The 19,661-nt window shown below is 45.2% G+C and overlaps 1 protein-coding gene across 1 annotated transcript in view; it reads right to left on the reverse strand.

Annotated features, from left to right (window-relative positions):
• LOC123500996 overlaps positions 1-19,083 on the reverse strand; it is a 33,513-nt gene extending 14,430 nt beyond the window's left edge. The window contains exons 1-2 of the mRNA XM_045249551.1: positions 19,005-19,083; positions 18,520-18,612 (exon numbers count right to left, since the gene is read on the reverse strand). Of these exons, the coding sequence (XP_045105486.1) occupies positions 18,520-18,612; positions 19,005-19,083 (172 nt within the window). The remainder of the gene's footprint in view (positions 1-18,519; positions 18,613-19,004) is intronic.
• Between the last annotated feature and the right edge of the window lie 578 nt (positions 19,084-19,661).

A 19,661-nucleotide genomic window follows, 5' to 3' on the forward strand; every position in this document is an offset into this window, starting at 1 on the left:
GATCTTTACGAATTTCCTGAAGAGGAAATACTGGGTATGTGTCCTAACTCAGTCCAAAAGGTGACAAAGATGAAGAATTCTACCAACATGGTCCTTCTCACCTTCTTTGGTTCCATCTTCCCAGACCGTGTTCATATCGGTCCTATCAACTTTAGGGTGAGGCGCTTTGTTTCTCGCCTTCTTCAGTGTTTCTCTTGCTATGGGTACGGTCACGGCAAATGCTCCTGTAAGGAAGCTTCTCGATGTAGTAATTGCTCGGCACTAGATTCACACTCTGAGGAGCATTGCAATGCTACTGCTTACTGTTTTCATTGCCGTGATGCTCACCAGGTACGTTCCAGGCAATGCCCCAGGTATCGCCTGGAGCAGGATATTTTAGAGCTTGGTAACAGCCAATTCATTAGCCTTGGTAGTGCCAGCCATGAACTCCTGTACCGCCAGAAGGATGGTACTGGTGCGACATTCTATGCTTTATTGGCCGCTCGCTCTTTAGCTGAGTCTGCCGGTCCGAAGACAACTCCTGCTACCTCTCGCTCTGTTGGGGCGGGTGGTCCTGTTCATTTGGCTAATAGGTTTGCTCTTTTGTCCGACGACACAGTTGAGTCACCTGCAAGAAGCGACGAGAATAATACGGACTTGACCAAACTAACCCATATAGTGGATGTCCATGTGCCTCCTGTATCGCCTAAGCCTTTCAAGGGCATGACCAAACGGTACCGTGGATCTTCGGAGTCAATAGATTTTGCTCAGCCTAAGCAATCTAAGGTTTCTCCCGGTGCACACGATCGTGAGTCCTCCAGAGACCGCTCTGCAATGTTAGCTCCAGTTGTTTCTGTCCAGCCTGATGGGGCCGGTCTTAACATGGAGACGTCCGATGATATTGTCACAGCCGTCCCTTGCGGACCCGCTGTGTCAAAAAAGTGGAGTCCAGCCTGACCCTCGTCCTCCGAGGACCGGTAGGAGTGATGATGGTTCGCATCACTCACCGGTAGTCCGAAAGGCAGCGGTCCAACGACCCGGCACATCACAACTCCCGGTGTCTTCTCGTCGGTTAATTATTTCTAGTCAGGTGAGTCACGGGCAGCCCCTTCAAAAGGCTCACCTGTCCACTGCACCTAAATAGTCATTTTCAAGCTTCTACAGTGGAACTGTAGAGGCCTTCGCGCCTCGGTGGGGGAACTCCGAGCTTTACTGTCGGAGTTCTCTCCAGCCTGTGTAGTTCTGCAAGAGACTATGATTGGTGATAGTACTTATTCTAGTCCTCCTGGCTATCTTGCCTTTTTTAACACTCCTTTCCCTGACCAGGGCCACCACGGTGGCACAGCTATCCTTGTCCATCAGGATATACCTGTTGTCCCTTTGCAACTCAACTCTCCCCTTCAGGTAGTTGTTGTTAAAGTTTTTATGGGACGATCCTACACTATTTGCAGTGTATATCTTCCTCCTCGGCTTCCTGTCTCCAGGGGTGAGCTTGACGGCCTTGTGCGTCAACTGACTCCGCTTTTTCTGTTGTTGGGAGATTTTAACAGCCGTCACCATTGTGGGATGAAGGTTCTAGTAATCCCCGTGGGGTTTTAATCGGTTCTTTTATTGAGGATGAGGGATTGGAGGTTTTAAATTTTAGGGATGTTACACATTTCCACAGTCCTACTGGGACTTTTACAGCCATCGATTTTTCTCATTGTACATCTAATTCTTTCCTTGATTTTAATTGGCGAGTCCTACCGGATTTACACGGTAGTGACCACTTTCCGATTTTATTGGAATCTGTGAACTCTGAGCCACAGTCCCGGCCCCCACGCTGGGTTTTAGACAAGATTGGCGTCGAATCACAGACCTTAACTCTTTCATCCGTCCGCTGGCTGACTTTTCTACTTGTGCTGAGGCTGTTCATTATTTTACTGATTTTTTATTTCTTTAGCACTTCAGACAATCCCTAGGACGTCAGGTCGATTTACTTTTTTTTTTTGAAAGATAAACATTACAACCCGGGCACTGGCCAAGGGCGTTTTGAAAGAGGCAAAGTGTTGGAAAAAATAAATCCACCCTGGTTGCCAGGCCCTGTTAAGACTGGCCAAGGGCAAAGTAGCTGGTTGCCAGGCCCTGTTAAGAAGAAAGAGAAAACAAAAAAATCTAAAAGGAGGGTCCAGTTAACGTAAGAGGTGTCTTGACACTCCTCTTTGAAAGAGTTTAAGTCATAGGCAGGTGGAAATACAGACACAGGTAGAGAGTTCCAGAGTTTACCAGTGTAGGGAATGAAGGAGTGAAGATACTGGTTAACTCTTGCATTAGGAAGATGGACAGAATAGGGATGAGAAGAAGTAGAGAGTCTTGTGCAGCGAGGCCGCAGGAGGGGGAAGGCATGCAGTTAGCAAGTTCAGAAGAGCAGACAGCATGAAAACAGCGGTAGAAGACAGATAAAGATGCAACATTGCGGCGGTGACTTAAAGAATCAAGACAGTCAGTTAGAGGAGAAGAGTTGATAAGACGAAAAGCTTTAGATTCCACCTTGTTTAGTAAAGCTGTGTGTGGATCCCCAGACATGAGAGCCATACTCCATACACGGGCGGATAAGGCCCTTGTACAGAGCAAGCAGCTGGGAGGGAGAGAAAATGGACGAAGACGCCATAGGACACCTAACTTCTTGGAAGCTGATTTAGCAAGAGTAGAGATGTGAAATTTCCAGTTTAGATTTTTAGTGAAGGATAGACCGAGTGTGTTTAATGTAGAGGAGAGGGAAGTTGAGTGTTATTGAAGAAGAGAGGATAGTTGTCTGGAAGGTTATGTCGAGTAGATAGTTGTAGAAATTGAGTTTTGAGGCATTGAACAAAACCAGGTTTTCTCTGCCCCAATCAGAAACAAGTGAAAGATCAGAAGTTAGGCGTCCTATAGCATCTCGCCTTGAGTCATTTAATTGTTGTTGGGTTGGGCGTCTGTTGAACGCTGTTGAATAATGCAGGTGGTATCATCAGCATAGGAGTGGATAGGGCATTGAGTCAGATTTAGGAGATCATTGATGAATAATAGAAAGAGAGTGGGTGATAGGACAGAACCCTGTGGAACACCACTGTTGATAGTTTTAGGGAAGAACAGTGACCGTCTACTACAGCAGCAATAGAACGATCGGAAAGGAAACTGGAGATGAAGGTACAGAGAGAAGGATAGAATCCGTAGGAGGGTAGTTTAGAAATTAAAGATTTGTGCCAGACTCTATCGAAGGCTTTCGATATGTCAAGGCCGACAGCAAAGGTTTCACCGAAGTCCCTAAAAGAGGATGACCAAGATTCAGTTAGGAAAGTAAGAAGATCACCAGTAGATCTGCCTTTACGGAAACCATACTGGCAATCAGAGAGAAGGTTGTGAGCTGATAGATGCCTCATTATCTTCCTATTAAGGATAGACTCAAAGGCTTTAGAAAGGCAGGAAATCAAAGCTATAGGGCGGTAGTTAGAAGGATTGGAGTGGTCACCTTTTTTAGGGACAGGTTGAATGTGAGCAAACTTCCAGCAAGAAGGATAAATAGAAGTAGAGAGACACAGATGAAAGAGTTTGACCAGGCAGTGAGCGAGTTCGGAAGCACAGTTTTTGAGAACAACAGGAGGGACTCCATCCGGACCGTAAGCCTTCCGAGAATCAAGGCCAGAGAGGGCCAGGAAAACGTCTTTATAAAGAATTTTAATTTTAGGGATGAAGTAGTCAGAGGGTGGAGGAGTAGGAGGAATATGCCCAGAATCATCCAAAGTTGAGTTGGTAGCAAAGGTTTGAGCGAAGAGTTCAGCTTTAGAAAAGAAGAGACAGCTGTAGAGCCATCTGGATGAAGTAAAGGAGGAAAGACGAAGAAGTAAAGTTGTTAGAGATATTATTGGCTAGATGCCAGAAATCTCGAGAGGAGTTAGAATTGGAAAGACTTTGACATTTTCTATTGATGAAAGAGTTTTTAGTAAGTTGGAGAATAGATTTGGCATGATTACGGGCAGAAATATATAGGGCATGAGTTTCAGCAGTTGGATGGCTACGGAACCGTTTGTGAGCCGCCTCTATCATTGACAGCACGAGAACAAGCAGAGTTAAACCAAGGCTTTTTAGCTTTAGGGTTAGAGAAAGTATGAGGAATGTATAGCTCCATGCCAGAGATAATCACCTCTGTTATGCGCTCGGCACAAAGAGAAGGATCTCTGACATGAAAACAATAATCATCCCAAGGAAATCAGAATAGTACTGCCTTAGTTCCTTCCACTTAGCAGAGTTAAAATGCCAGAAGCACCTCCGCTTAGGCGGGTCCTGAGGCTGCACTGGAGTGATAGAACTGGTAACGGAAATTAGATTGTGGTCGGAGGAGCCCAACGGAGAGGAAAGTTTAACAGAGTAAGCAGAAGGGTTGGAGGTTAGGAAAAGATCAAGAATGTTGGGCGTGTCTCCAAGGCGGTCAGGAATACGGGTAGGGAACTTCACTAGCTGCTCTAGGTCATGAAGGATAGCAAAGTTGAAGGTTTGTTCACCAGGTTGGTCAGTGAAAGAAGATGAAAGCCAAAGCTGGTGGTGAACATTGAAATCCCTAAAATGGAGATCTCAGCAAAGGAAAGTGAGATAAGATGTGCTCCACCTTGGAAGTCAAATAGTCAAAGAATTTTACATAGTCAGAGGAATTAGGTGAGAGGTATACAGCACAGATGAATTTAGTTAGAGAGTGACATTGAAGTCTTAGCCAGATGGTAGAAAATTCTGAAGATTCAAGATTGTGGGCACGAGAGCAAGTGGTGTCGTTACGCACGTATGCGCAACATCCAGCTTTGGATTGAAAATGAGGATAGAGCAAGTAGGAGGGAACAGAAAAGGGGGCTGCTGTCAGTAGTCACAGACAACTGTGTTTCGGTTAGGAAGAGAAGATGAGGTTTAGTAGAGGAGAGGTGGTGTTCCACAGATTGAAAATTAGAACGAAGGCCACGAATGTTGCAGAAATTGATAGTGAAAGTATTAGATGAAGTGTCAAGACACCCAAGGTCGACAGCAGAGGGGCAGTCCGACCTGGGGACATTTATGGTCCCCTCCCCAGAGTATTCTGCTCCTTCCCCACCAATTGTGTTGTCTGCTGGGCGAACGGTGGCAGACACTAGGACTGTCGCCGACTTCTTCGCGGAGCACTTTGCCAGTGTTTCCCGGAGGAATCCTGCAGCCCCGGGCGTACGTCACCGCCAGAGATTGAAATCTCTCGGCAAAAACTTTTCTTCCTCTGGAGGGGAGTTTTATAATGTCTCTTTCTCTGCTTCTGAGTTGCTGACTGCTTTGTCCCAGTGTCACGACTCTTCTCCTGGGCCAGATGATATACCTTATGCCTTCTTGCGCCACATGTCTTATAGTGCTTTTAACTTTCTTTTAAATCTTTATAATATGATTTGGCATACCGGTGACTTTCCATCTTCTTGGGCTGTGGCAGTGGTTATCCCATTTCCGAAGCCTGGGAAAGATCATCTCCAGGCTACGAACTACCGTCCTATATCTTTGACATCTTGCATTTGTAAAGTGTTAGAAAAGATTGTAAATGTAAAACTCTTGTGGTACTTGGAGAGGGGGAAGTACTTGTCATCGGTACAGTACGGCTTCGAAAGATGAGATCTACTACGGATGCTCTTTTATCCCTAGACTCCTAGAGTCTTCTATTTGTGAGGCCTTCGCTTATCACCACCACCAGGTAACTGTATTTTTTTACCTGGAGAAGGCCTACGACACAGCTTGGTGTCATGAGATTTTACGTTCCTTGTTTAATTTTGGTCTCCGTGGCCACCTTCCTATTTTTATCCAGCAGTTTTTATCCAGACGTCTTTTACGGGTTCGTGTGGGGAGTTTTCTCTCCGATGGTACAGCTTTAAATGACGGTGTCCCACAGGGAAGTATTCTTAGTATTACGCTATTCGCAGTTGCAATAAATGGTGTTATAGATACTCTACCGCAGGGGTTCCCAAACTGGGGTACATGTACCCCCAGGGGTACATTTGCACGTTTCAGGGGGTACATTTGGTCTGAAGGAAACAATTACTTGCACAATACATGGTGTTGTAATCTGCACTCAGATTGCACTTTTCTCATTTTCTTTGTGTTGATTAGTATATAAGACAGCGCTAAAGAGCAGTACATTTCATTATTATAAAATAAGAAACACAGGGCGGCAGTTATTTTTAATTCGTCCGCGCTCATGAGTCATAGTGCACGCGGCTCAGCAATGGACTGCGGTCCGGGACCCACATAATTTACCCGGCGCGGCCTGAGTCAGTGACTGGCGGCTCACGCCTCACTGAGTGACTCAGACTCAGTCCTGTTTACACTCGCAGCTAGTGAAAGTGTGAAAACGTTTCTCGTTACTAACTCTCCATATCCTTGTTGTAATTTTTAGTGTTAGGGGTACATGGGAACCTATAAAAAGAGTCTAAGGGTACTGAGGAACAAAAAGTTTGGGAACCCCTGCTCTACCGGATGGCGTTCACAGCTCTTTATATGTGGACGACTTGTGCATCTCTTTTGCTGCTGCTAGGATGTCACTGATTGAGCGAAAGCTCCAACTGGCAATAAATCGGGTGTCCAATTGGGTCAACATAAATGGTTTTCGATTCTCCATCTCAAAGACCGTGTCTATGCATTTTTGTCGAAATCGTGGTGTCCATCCAGATCCCGATTTATATTTAGCCAATAGACGCATCTCGTGTGTGGAGGACACTCGATATCTTGGCCTATTGTTTGACAGCCGTCTTACTTGGGTTCCACATTTCCGTTCTCTCAAAGCGTCTTACAGGACGGCACTATCCCTTCTTCGCGTTTTTAGTCACACCTCTTGGGGTGCGGACAGGGACACTTTGCTGCTTCTTCACTGTACAATTATACTTCCAAAGCTGGAGTACGGCTGTGAGATCTATTCATCCGCAACGGATGCACGACTACGCACGCTTGATCCCGTACACTTTGCTGGGGTCCGCACTCCTGCCCTCACTCGGGTCGGACGTGTGACCTTGTGCGCTCTCTGGCAGCCACGTCCTGTTGGCCTCACCCCCTCCCTCTTTGTATAAGTTATTAATAGGTTAATTAGTGCTCGCCCTAGTGTTATAATACAAACAATTTTGGATATTATAAGTGAGTGCACGTCTGGACAAACAGTGAAATGAGTGCTGCAGTGGTAAGCTACGGACGCGATGCCCTTATGCGCCGTAGACGTGAGGCTGGGTACCCTCAATCAGAGGTCATTCAACGCCTCAAAAACTTAGTTATTTCGGAATCGTGGATCCAAGGGAGGAAGAAGTGTGGTGCGTCCCATTAAAGTGGTCACATCTACCGTAAGGAAGGGGCGGAAGGTTGAGAAGAGGGAATACAAACACTTCGAAGTTCCGCGCGTGTGGTATAGTCTTCCCTCTCTCCTCCTTTCCAACGTGACATCACTGGCGAACAAGATGGACGAGTTGATAGTGTCAGTGAGATCTAACTGTGCAGACATTGTGGCGATCATGGAGGCATGGCAGATAACTCCTGAGGTGTGTATGATTCAAGATTACCAGCTGTTCCACCACCTCAGGAATCAACGCAGGGGGGAAGGAGTGGCCCTGTTTTGCCGCTCTGACCTCAGCCCTTCACACTTACACGTCGACGTCCCCGCCGGATTGGAGGCCTTGTGGGTGAGGGTTACCCCCCCTGCCACCCCTGCAACAAAGCCTCCATCATTGTGTGTGTTGTCTACCACCCTCCACGGGCCGCCATTGCACGGTTGCTCACTGATCACATCATCGAGACTGCTGATGCTCTACGGGTGAGATTTCCTGCCGCCAAGCTGGTAATCTGTGGTGACTTCAACCGCTTGGATATCGGTGAAATCCTGCACTAGCTACACCTCACCCAGGTCGTGGACTTCCCCACCCACCACCAGTCCACCCTCGACCTTATCATGACAGACCTGAGCCAGCAGTACTCCCAAGCCACTCCCCCCCATGGGACGCAGCACCCACCTCTCCATCCTGTGGACACCCACCCTCACCACCTCGGTTCCCAGGTCAACTGTCACCAGATCCCACAGGCCCATGCCTGACTCCGCCATGAGGGAATTTGGGCAGTGTCTGACACATCACCCGTGGACCGAGGTACTGGAGGAGGAAGACGTCCACACAAAATGGCGGAACTACTTCACCACCACAACGGAAGCCTTCCACCACTACTTCCCCACCAAGAACATCACAGTGGACCCATCTGATGCCCCTTGGATGACGCCCTGCATCAAACGATTCCTTCGTCAGCGTGACAGGGCTTTCCACTGACCCTGACCAGTACAGGAGATTAAGGAACAGAGTTATCAGGGAAATAAAAAAAAAAAGCCAAGGCAAGCTACTACCCAGACAAAATTCACCATCTCAAGCTTGCTAACAACAGACAGTGGTACGACAAGATTAAATCTTTGTGTGGTTTACAAAAGCAAGCCCTTCTCTTCCCTGTGTTTCACACCTTGCACCTGACAACGCGGCCGAAGAGATTAACGGTCACTTCGCTGCGATCTGTCAGACACTCCCTCCCCTTCACTCTACTACTCTCCCAGCCTACCTCCCTGCCTCCTCCCCTCCACCCCCTGTCCAGGAGGTTGATGTTTACAGGAAGCTTCTTAAATTTAAACTAAACAGATCCACCACTCCCACTGACCTCCCCATCAAAATTTACAGAGAATTTGCCCCGGAACTTGCCACACCCCTTTGCTCTATCATCAACGCCTCCCTTTCTCAACATTCCTGCCCCGATGACTTGAAGACATCTTTCGTCACCCCCCCCAAAATTTTCAATCCACAGTCACTGAATGATCTAAGACCAGTCGCCATCACCCCTATACCCAGCCTTATCTGTGAAGATTTTGTGTTCGACTGGGCCTATAACAAAATTTGTAGCTCTATTGACACGCAACAATTTGGCAATATTAAATCCACCTCCACATCTCACTACCTTGTCAGCTTCCTGGCCACCAGGACAAACGCAACACTTCTCTAGCTATTGCTTTTGTGGACTTCAGAAAGACCTTTGATCTTGTTGATCACACTGTTGTGCTAAATAAAGCAATAGCTCTCTCTCCCTATCTGATAGCGTGGCTGGCAGACTTCCTCACGGGAAGGCGTCAGGCCTTTCGTTATCAGGGCTCTGTCTCCTCTTTCCAACAGCTCACATGCGGGGTCCCTCAGGGGACCAAGATGGGTCCTCTGTGCTTCCTCATCATTATCAACGATGCTCTCGTCCACACCCCCCACCGCTGGAAGTATGTGGACGACTGCACCGTGGGCGTACCCGTCAACAACACCAACCCAGACTTCTCAGCACTTCAGTCCACTCTTAACCAACTACAGACGTGGACGGAGGACAACAAAATGACCATCAACCACACCAAGACCGTGGTGATGCACATTTGTACCTCCACAGCAGGAGTCCCCACTCCCCACCTATCTGTGGGCCCTCACTCCCTCCAGGTGGTCCGCAGCACCAAGCTTCTAGGTGTCGTGGTGGATGATCAATTATCATGGAAGCAGCATGTTTCCAACATCATCAGGTCAGCCTCATACAAAATCTATTTACTGCGCCGACTCAGGTCCCTGAGAGCACCGGCAGATGAGCTGAAGGGAGTGTACCTCACCTTTATACTCCCTAAGCTCATGTACGCCACCCCAGCGTGGTCCTCCTCCCTGAACCTCACACAACGACAACAGCTGAAGAGGGTTCAGAGGAGGGCGTTCAGGGTCATCCTTGGGCCTGCCTACAGGTCCTACGAGGACGCCCTGACCTGCCTGGGTCTGCCGAGGCTGGCCATAAGATACCAGGAAGCCTTGAAAAAATTTGAGGAAGGACTGCTGCGTCATCCACGTCTCCGCCACCTGCTACCCCCAGACGTGCCTCCCCCTGCTCGCGCCACCCGACACCAGAATCGCGTGGTGCCCTTAAGAACACCGCGCACTGATCGGTACCGACTTAGCGCGGTGCCCACTATTGTGCGACCCTTAAATAAGTCAAATTAATAAGTGTATTTTTGGTTAAGTTAGATCCATAGTTAGGTTAAGCATTTCATTTCATTGTTTTAATGCCCCCCCCCCTGTACATTTTTAGTGTAATTTTTTTTACATTGCCAAATTAATAAACCGTATATTATTATTATTATTATTATTATTATCATTATTATTATTTATTGGCTACGGGTGCATTTCGGACATCTCCAATACCTAGCCTTCTAGTGGATGCTGGTTTCTGGCCGCTCGACCTCCGGCACCAGTCTTCGATGCTCCGGTGTTGGTTTCGCACCCACCGTCTTCCTGATTCTGTCCCTTGTATGTCAATGTTGTGGGACTCGCGTTCGGAGGCGAGCTAGTCTACCTAAACCTTTTGGCCTTCGAGTGGCAAACCTCATGATGGATTTCTCCATCAACCCCACTCCTGTCTACTCTTTCCGGCTCCCACGAGTTGGTTATTGGCAGCTTCCGGTTTTTTCATTATGCCCTCCTGCCATAGATGGCAAGAGGGATTTTCTGCCAGCTCTGTCCCACACACGGTTTTTAGAACACTTTTTTATCCATTCTGATGATATCCCCGTTTTTACTGATGGTTCCAAATCCGACGCAGGCGTTGGGTTTAGTGTGGTTTTCCCCTCTTTTTATCGGTGTGGCAGCCTTCCTTCGATAGCCTCCGTCTTTACTGTGGAGCTGTCTGCCATAGTTTTAGCTTTACATATTATTTTTACTTTCCCGGTTTCGTCTTTTACAATGTTTAGTGACTGTCGCAGTGCTCTTACTGCTCTCTCTTCTACTATCTCCCTTAACCCTTTGATTTCATCAGCCCTGGAGTTGCTATATCTATATCGTGTTGGGTTCTGTTGGGTCTCTGGTCATGTTGGTGTTTCAGGGAACGAACACGCAGACCGTCTCGCTAAAGAGGCAGCAAGTCGCGCTCCGTCTCCTTCCCCTATTCCGTTTCGAGATAAATTTCATGCAATCCGTGTGGCGATTGCAGCACTTTGGCAGAGGAAATGGCTAATGGGGGTCGCAACCTCGAAGATGGGAGAGATTACTACTTCCACACTCCCTCAGTGGACTTACACCCAAGTCCGGGATCGCCGTGTACAGACTTTATTGGCGCGACTTCGTATAGGTCACACGTACCTTACACAAAGGTACCTCCTGACCAAGGATCCTCAACCTTACTGTGATGACTGCTTGGTGCCGCTTACGGTGCGGCACCTACTAGTGGAGTGCCCCAGTTTGACTGACTTAAGACACCGCTACCTCTACCGCTGTCTACTATATCTCAAAGGTCCTTGGACCAGAGTGTCTGGCCCAGGGCCATGACATTTTTAAGTTTTTGGGAGAAGCTGGGCTTCTCCCAAAGCTATGAATTTTATACTTATTTCATTATACACATTTTAATATTTGATTTAGTTTTATTGTCTTTTTTTAGTTTTTAGATACTCTACTGTTTTAAACTGCCTTTATATAGTTCCTTTTTTAACTGCTCTGTCTTTTTGAATTATTGAAACTGCGCCAAATGACCTCAGCCGTTGCGGCGCCCCAAACAAAATCCATCCATTCCCTGACCAGGGCCACCACGGTGGTACAGCTACTCTAGTCCGTCAGGATATACCTGTTGTCCCTTTACAACTTAACTCTCGCCTTCAGGTGGTTGCAGTTAAGGTTTTTATGGGACGATCCTACACAATTTGCAGTGTATATCTCCCTCCTCGGCTTCCTGTCTCCAGGGGTGAGTTTGACGGCCTGGTGCTTCAGCTAACTCCACCTTTTCTCTTGTTGGGAGATTTTAACGGCCGTCACCCATTGTGGGATGAAAGTGCTAGTAATCCTCGTAGGGTTTTAATTGGTTCTTTTATTGAGGATGAGGGATTGGAGGTTTTAAATTCTGGGGATGTCACACATTTTCACAGTCCTACTGGGACTTTTACAGCTATCGATCTTTCTCTGTGTACATCTAATTCTTTCCTTGATTTTAATTGGCGGGTCCTACCTACCGTGTAAATCCGGTAGGATTTACACGGTAGTGACCACTTTCCGATTTTATTACAATCTGTGAACTCTGAGCCACAGTCCCGGCCCCCACACTGGGTTTTAGACAAGGCAGATTGGCCTCGATTCACAGATCTTAGCTCTTTTATCCGTCCGCTGGCTGACTTTTCTACTTGTGCTGAGGCTGATGATTTTTTAATTTCAGTAGCGCTTCAGACAATCCCTAGGACGTCAGGTCGCTTTACTAAGCGTCCCGTTCCTTGGTGGAACGCGGCATGCACTAAAGGTTTGCAAGAGAAACGGGCGGCTTTCTCTCGTCTCCGGCGACATCGTGGGGACCCGCAGTGCCTGGAAGCTTTTCGGCGCTGCCGAGCTCGGGCCCGCCGCGTTTTGAAAGAGGCACAAAGAGCCTCTTGGAAAGCTAATGTGTCTTCCATTAATGTCCACACCCCTCTTACAGATGTCTTTAGAAAAGTCCGCCGAATTGCTGGGAAGTATTCTGCTCCTCCCCCACCAGTTTTGTTGTCTGCTGGGCGAACGGTGGCAGACCCTAGGACTGTCGCCGACTTCTTCGCGGAGCACTTTGCCAGTGTTTCCCGGAGGCATCCTGCAGCCCCGGGCACACATCACCGCCAGAGCGAGGAGGAGGAGCCAGCTTGGACAGACATCTTGTCAACCATACCCGTATGGCTATACGCGTTCCCTTGCGTTTCGTTGGGGGTTGGGGGGGGGCAGCGTGCTAACCTCCAACGGAACGCAGCCCTGGTAGTGCTGCTATCGTTGTCTGTTGTGGTGGGAGTGGTGGTGGTAGTGGTGGTGGCGGTGGTGGTGGGGACGGCGGGAGGTGCGGTTGCTTTGCTGAAGGCCTCCCTTCTGAGAGGTTTAGGTTTCCCAGACTGCCATCACTGCCTCCAGTGCTCCGATGAGACATGCGTTTTCCCAAGTTCTCAGGATAGAGGAGGGAGTAGCAGTAGTCGCAACAGAGCTGGTGGAGACTATCGAATCTGCTGCCTTACACTCCGTGAAAACTTCCATGAACTCGTGGAGTTCCGCCACGTGTGTCTTTTTTTCGAGAATCCAGTCCCTTTGTAGCGTGAGGGACTGAATTATGTTGTTCTTCCTTGTCAGTTCCTTCTCGAGGCGTAGTGCTGCCGCTCGTCCACTTCTTCCGTGTTTACATCGTTACCATCGTCGCCTTCATTGGAGGGGGCAGGAGGAGTGGGCACATCCTCGTCAGGGTGGAGGTAAACTACGACGTCTTCAATGTTGTGACAGATATCTACTGCCTCCTATATAAACTATTGAGGTATTGATGAATTTTATTACATGAATCATCACAACTTTCAACGTTGCTTTCCCCTTGAAAATAATTTTAAAAATGCAAAATAAAATTAAAGAGCCTGAAAAATAGCTCGACTGGGCATAGGAACTATCGCTGGTATTACCCTCGTTTATAAACCATTGTTAATTAGATTGTTTTGGATCGTTAAGGTAGACTCGACCCCAATGCACCAGGATTACGAGTCGCACTGTGAGCTGTGACGTGAGTGCCATTGCCCGCTATTCCTGCCACTCAGCCAGGTTTGCATGCTTGCCTCTCAACGTGTTTTCTATTAGGTCGCTTCAAGTGTGTATTTGTTTGTATTGTGTGCAGTGTTCTTCAGTGATACATGTCTGATTCCCTATGTTAAGTTTATTTCATCTCTTGTTTAAGTGTATTGTTTTCACCTTTGCAGTGACATACGTTCTGATTTATGTCTATTAAGGCCTACAATATGGCCCGATGTGTTTTTCTACTCACATCACATTGCATATGTTTGTTTGTTTAATTTTTTCACTCCAGCCAAAATATCATTTTACTGTATCCATTTACGACACAAAAAAATCTTTGCTATTTTTAATCCCTGAAAAACTGTTCAGTATGGGATGATCATATTCTCCCCAGTTTGCTGCGACACACTGCACACTGCACACTTTATGCTGCCCCGCTCACCCGTATCATCAATTTGTGTTTGAAGGAAAGTTGCTTTCATGGTGAACTAAAACAGCAAAAGTAATTCCCATTTACAAACCAGATGAGAAGGAAATTGTAAATAATCATTGACCTATTTCTATATTAACGTCATTTAGCAAAGTATTTGAAATGGCAATAGAGAAAAGATTTACTGAATCATTTTGATTATTGCAAAGGTAAATTATTGAAAAAGCTATAACTGAATTAACAAAGGAAGTGCATCATTTCCTTGAAAATAAGTATCATGTAGTAGATTTATTTCAAGATTTATCCATAGTATCTTAATTAATCACGCAATACTTTTGGAAAAACTTAAACTTAAATAGCGATAAAAGATGCAACATTTCGGCGCTGAGAGAGGCTGAAGACAGTCAGTCAGAGGAGGGGAGTTGATGAGATGAAAAGCTTTTCATTCAATCCTATCTAATAAAGATGCATGAGAGAAACCCCCTCTCAAACATGCGAAGAGTACTCCATACGAGGACGGAGTTAGCAGTTGGAGGGGCGAGAAAAACTGGCGGAGACGCTGCAGAGCGCCTAACTTCATAGAAGCTGTTTTAGCAAGAGACGAAATGTGAAGTTTCCAGTTCACATTGTGAATAAAGGACTGACCGAGGATATTCAGTGTGGAAGAGGGAGACAGTTCAGTATCATTAAAGAAGAAGGGATAGTTGTCTGGAAAGTTGTATAGATGGAGGAATTGAGTTTATGAGGCATTGAAAACTACAAAATTTTCTCTGCCCCAATCAGAAATCTTAGAAAGATCAAAAGTCACGCGTTCTGTGGCGTCCCCGCGTGATCTGTTGACTTCCTGAAGGACTGATCGTCTTTGAAAGGACGTGGAAGGGTGGTATCATCAGCGTAGGATTGGATAGGGCAAGGAGTTTGTTGAGAAGGTCATTAATGAATAATAGAAAGAGAGTGGGTAATAGGACAGAACCCTGAGGAACACCACTATTAATAGATTTAGGAGAACTCTGGCCATCTACCACGGCTACAATAGAATGGTCGGAAATGAAATTTGATAAGGTTGCAGAGAGAAGGATAGAAACCGTACGAGGGCATTTTGGAAATCAAAGCTTTGTGCCAGACTCTATCAAAAGCTTTTGATATGTCTAACGCTACAGCAGAAGTTTCCCCGAAATCTTTAAAGGAGGATGACCAAGACTCAGTAAGAAAAGCCACATCACCAGTAGAGCGACCTTGACGTAAGCCATACTAGCTATCAGATAGAAGATTGTGAAGTGACAGATGTTTAAGAATCTTCTAATTGAGATTGATTCAAAAACTTTAGACAAGCAAGAGATTAAAGCAATAGGACGGCAGTTTAAGGAATTACAACGGACACTTATTTAGAAACAGGCTGAATGTAGGCAAACGTTCAGCAAGAAGGAAAGGTAGAAGTCGATAGACATAGTTAAAAGAGGTTGGCCAGGCAAGGTGTAAGCACGGAAGCACAGTTTTTGAGAACAATGGGAGGGACCCATGAGGTCCATAAGCCTTCCGAGGGTTTAGGTCAGCGACGGCATGAGAAACATCATTGCGAAGAATTTTAATTGTAGGTATGAAATAATCAGAGGGAGGAGGAGAGGGAAGAAAAAGCCCAGAATCATCCAAGGTAGAGTTGTTAGCAAAGGTCTGATAAAAGAGTTCAGCTTTAGAGACAGAAGAGATGGCAGTGGTGCCATCAGGATGAAATAAAGAGGGAAAGATGAAGTAAAGTTATTGGAGATGTTATTGGCAAGATGCCAGAAGTCTCTAGGTGAATTGGAATTTGAAAATTTTTGACATTTTCTATTTGTGAATGAGTGTTTGGCAAGTTGAAGAACAGACTTGGTATGATTCCGGGCCGAAATATAAAGTGCATGAGATTCAGGAGATGGAAGGCTCAAGTATTTTTTGTGAGCAAATCTCTATCGTGTATAGCACGAGAACAGGCTGTGTTAAACCAAGGTTTAGAAGGTTTAGGTTGAGAAAAAGAATGAGGAATGTACGCCTCCTTACCAAACACTATCACTTCTGTTATGCGTTCAGCACACAAAGTTGGGTCTCTGACACGGAAGGAGGAGATCACAGACAGCAAGCTGAGACACTGCTGGAGCCGCTCTTTCTCCTCCGGGTGATGCAACTCCCGTCTGCCCTCAAGGGTCGGGACCCTTCCAGAGTAACAGTAATAAGCGCACGGGTTCGAATCCTGTCCACGGTCCGAGTGTAGGTTGGGCTTCCTCACTCGGGGCAACGGTTTCCTAGCGGGTGGGCTTTGAGATAGGAGGTACCCTAAAAAGTATCCCCTTCAGCCCATAAATTCCCGTGAAAAGACCACATGGTAAAAATAAAAAAAATAAATAAAAAAAAGGTCGGGACCCTTCCACAGTAACAGTAATAACAATAAATCAACACTAAGGGAAGGATCCACCTTAGATGCAATGTTCTTCTTGGTTTATATTAATGGTATTTTTAAAGCTATTACCGGTACCTGTTTCAGTTATGTTATATATGCAGACAAATACTTAGAACTGTTGCATGTAAAAATTACCTATGAGCTAGAAATCTAGCAAAATGGGTTCCATGTAACAACTAAGTAACTATGAACACAAAGGAAACTAAATGTATTTTATTTCAAAATCGTTAATATATAGGCAAAGTTTATTTTGCAGGATTTGAAATCCAAAAGGTTCCTCATACTAAATTTTTGGGTGTGTTTATTGATCAAAATATAAGCTGGAAAAACATTTACAATCTGTATATTAGTATGAATGCATCATAAATATGTAGATTTTTTTATAAAGTCAGGTACGAGTTAAGTCCTGAGGCAATGAAAAGGAATACTAATTAGAGTGTAAGGTAGGAAAACACGTAACACTAATCTACTACACATATTCAACAACCTTATAGGCTACAGCTGCCTGCCAGTCTAGCCACACTCAGAAAGGTTGCATTCAGATCAAGGAGAGAACACACACACTGATTTAGGCAGGATTTCTTTTTCCCTAATAGACGGTGCAAAGAACGATATGTAAGAGTTGACAATCTCCTGGATTTAAGTCCCGCGATACACACATGCAGTCTCATCAACACAAGCAGCTACTTATCTACAGGGCTTGAGCACACCTACAATTTTCGCAATGTTACTCATATATCATTTACTGTGAATCTGTGTGTTTACTACTTGATCTGAAGAAAACTGGTGATATGCATACTTAAAAATAACATCAAGAGGTATTTCTTTAATTGTTGTAGCTTGATTATAAGATGAGATTACTGAAGTTATTGGAAAATAAACCTTATGGGAAGTTATAGAAAAATTAACCTTATGATTAAGATATTGGAAAAATAAATCTTATAGAACCGGAAGCTTCTTGGGGCGAAAAGTCACTCAACGTGTGTATATTACGTGGTGGAAGAGACAGAAATGAGAGAGAAGCCGAGAAGGCGGGAGACAGACAGTTAGACAGAGCTGTAGAACAAGACAGAGTCAAAATGAGCACGTCGCCTGTCACAGTATCAGAAAGTGTGGTCAGACAGTTGCAATGCAGTCAGAGTAAAATGTTGATGTTCCATTTTAATAAAGGAAAATTGGTTATGTGTAGGATGTATAAGCTGGTGTTTTTATTGCAAGGTTAATTGCAGAATATAATATTGTGTAGGATGCATTTTATCATTGGGTTTAAATTGCGTGATTCGAGTTGAATAATGTGAATAATGTTAACTAATCTGAGATATTTGAAGAAATTTAAGTGAAGAGAGAGTTCCTAGATCACCGAGTGTTAATTGTGGAATGTGATTTCAGTCCAAGGCACAATGAGATATAGTGGAAAATAGTTGATGGTGGAATTTGAGTGAAGTGGAAGTGATATAATTTTCGGGGTTTTCGTGGTCTTTTTATTGTTGTCGGAAGGTCGGAAGGTGTAAATGGATGTAAAAAAGTTTAACTAAATGAATAAAAAAAATGACCGGTGCGTTCCCTTGAAGATGAGGGACGCACAACTTCCTAGTACGACATAATCGACAAAAACAACATATTGCAGGTTAACAAACTTACGTAATTTACATTAAAATTCGTACTATTTGGTTCATGTGGCATTATTGCAGTAATGGCTGCCACTGTATTGTGCTTCATGTAAACAAATTATTGATGCACATACGTTCAGCTATTTCTAATTCTGTGTTTCAGTTTGCCAGAGCTTTGGATCCGCAAACTAAAGCCTATAATAATATGTTCATACTTATCAAATTTCTTGAATTTTAATACAATGGCAATAAAATACTACTCCAGTTGCTACTACTACTACTACTACTACTACTAATAATAATAATAATAATAATAATAATAATAATAATACCATTACTACTACTACTACTGCCACTACTACTGCTGCTGCTGCTGCTGCTGCTGCTGCTGCTGCTGCTGCTGCTGCTGCTACTACTACTACTACTACTACTACTACTACTACTACTACTACTACTACTACTACTACTACTACTACTTGTACAACTGACCTGGTTTGGCGGCGCTGATCATGTCGTCTACACTTTTAACAGGCAGATGGCTTTCTCCAAAGGCCCCCACCGATGCCACAACATCATAGTTTCCTGCATGGCGTGAGGAATGTCACGTATGCAAAGTTCAATCAAATTAAATTCAATATCTTAATGTTGAAATCAATTAAATGTTAATCAATAAAAATGACTCTTATGGAGGCACCTCGCATGAGGCGCATTGGTCCCCCAATATATCCCTAAAATAACAATAACAACAATAGTATTGATCATAAAAATGATATAGTAATGGTAATAGTAATAACAATAAAAATAGTTATGATAATAATGATAAAAATAATAATAATATTAATAATAATAATAATGATAATAATAATAATAATAATGTGGGGGTGGTGAAGGGAAACACAGGGGTATGGAAATGAGTTCAGGTGAAAAATGAGGACGCTCCTGCGATGGTGGTGACTCAGGATGCGCCGCCGAACCTGAATCCAGGTCGCTGATTGGTTCCCACCCGCGACCTGGAATCGCAGAATGCTGCGGCTGGATCCGCCCACACGACATCTCCGAAGCTCTTGTTTATGTTTTTCTTTCTGTTAATGTATAGTGACTCCAGTAGAGCTACCAGTCTTTTCTTTTTGCGCAGCTCACGGTGCAGGACCCTGGCATTTATCCACTTTGGCAGATACCCCGCCTTGTGCTTGTGGATAACCAGTGCGCTAGATGAGCCGTGGTGCCTCAAGTCAGCACGGAGCTCTTTCACCCTGGTAACCAAACCCCTGCTAGTCTCTCCAAAGTAGCTGCAGTCGCATCATCTACACGAAATTTTATAGCCTATGTTGTCAGGGCTGCTCTTCCGCTTGGCACGAAGCAACTCACCGATCTTGCATCTCCCTGTGGCCACCACGCTATAACCAGCACGGTGGAGGGTAGCACCCAGCATCTGCGTCAGCTCGCATTCTGGGAGGACGAGATATTTCTTCTGTTCCTCCTCTCTGTCCCTCCTCTCCAGGAGGAGGCCCCTTGGATAACCCAGCTTGGAGAACGTGTTAGTTATGTGCTGATTTTCCTCCTCTATGTAGACGTCACTAACATATACGGTAAGCGGGTAGAAAAAATCCTATTACCTTACCTTTTTTTCG

This window comes from Portunus trituberculatus, unplaced genomic scaffold (genome assembly GCF_017591435.1).
Source record: "Portunus trituberculatus isolate SZX2019 unplaced genomic scaffold, ASM1759143v1 PGA_scaffold_64__5_contigs__length_350985, whole genome shotgun sequence".
Taxonomy (NCBI): domain Eukaryota; kingdom Metazoa; phylum Arthropoda; class Malacostraca; order Decapoda; family Portunidae; genus Portunus; species Portunus trituberculatus.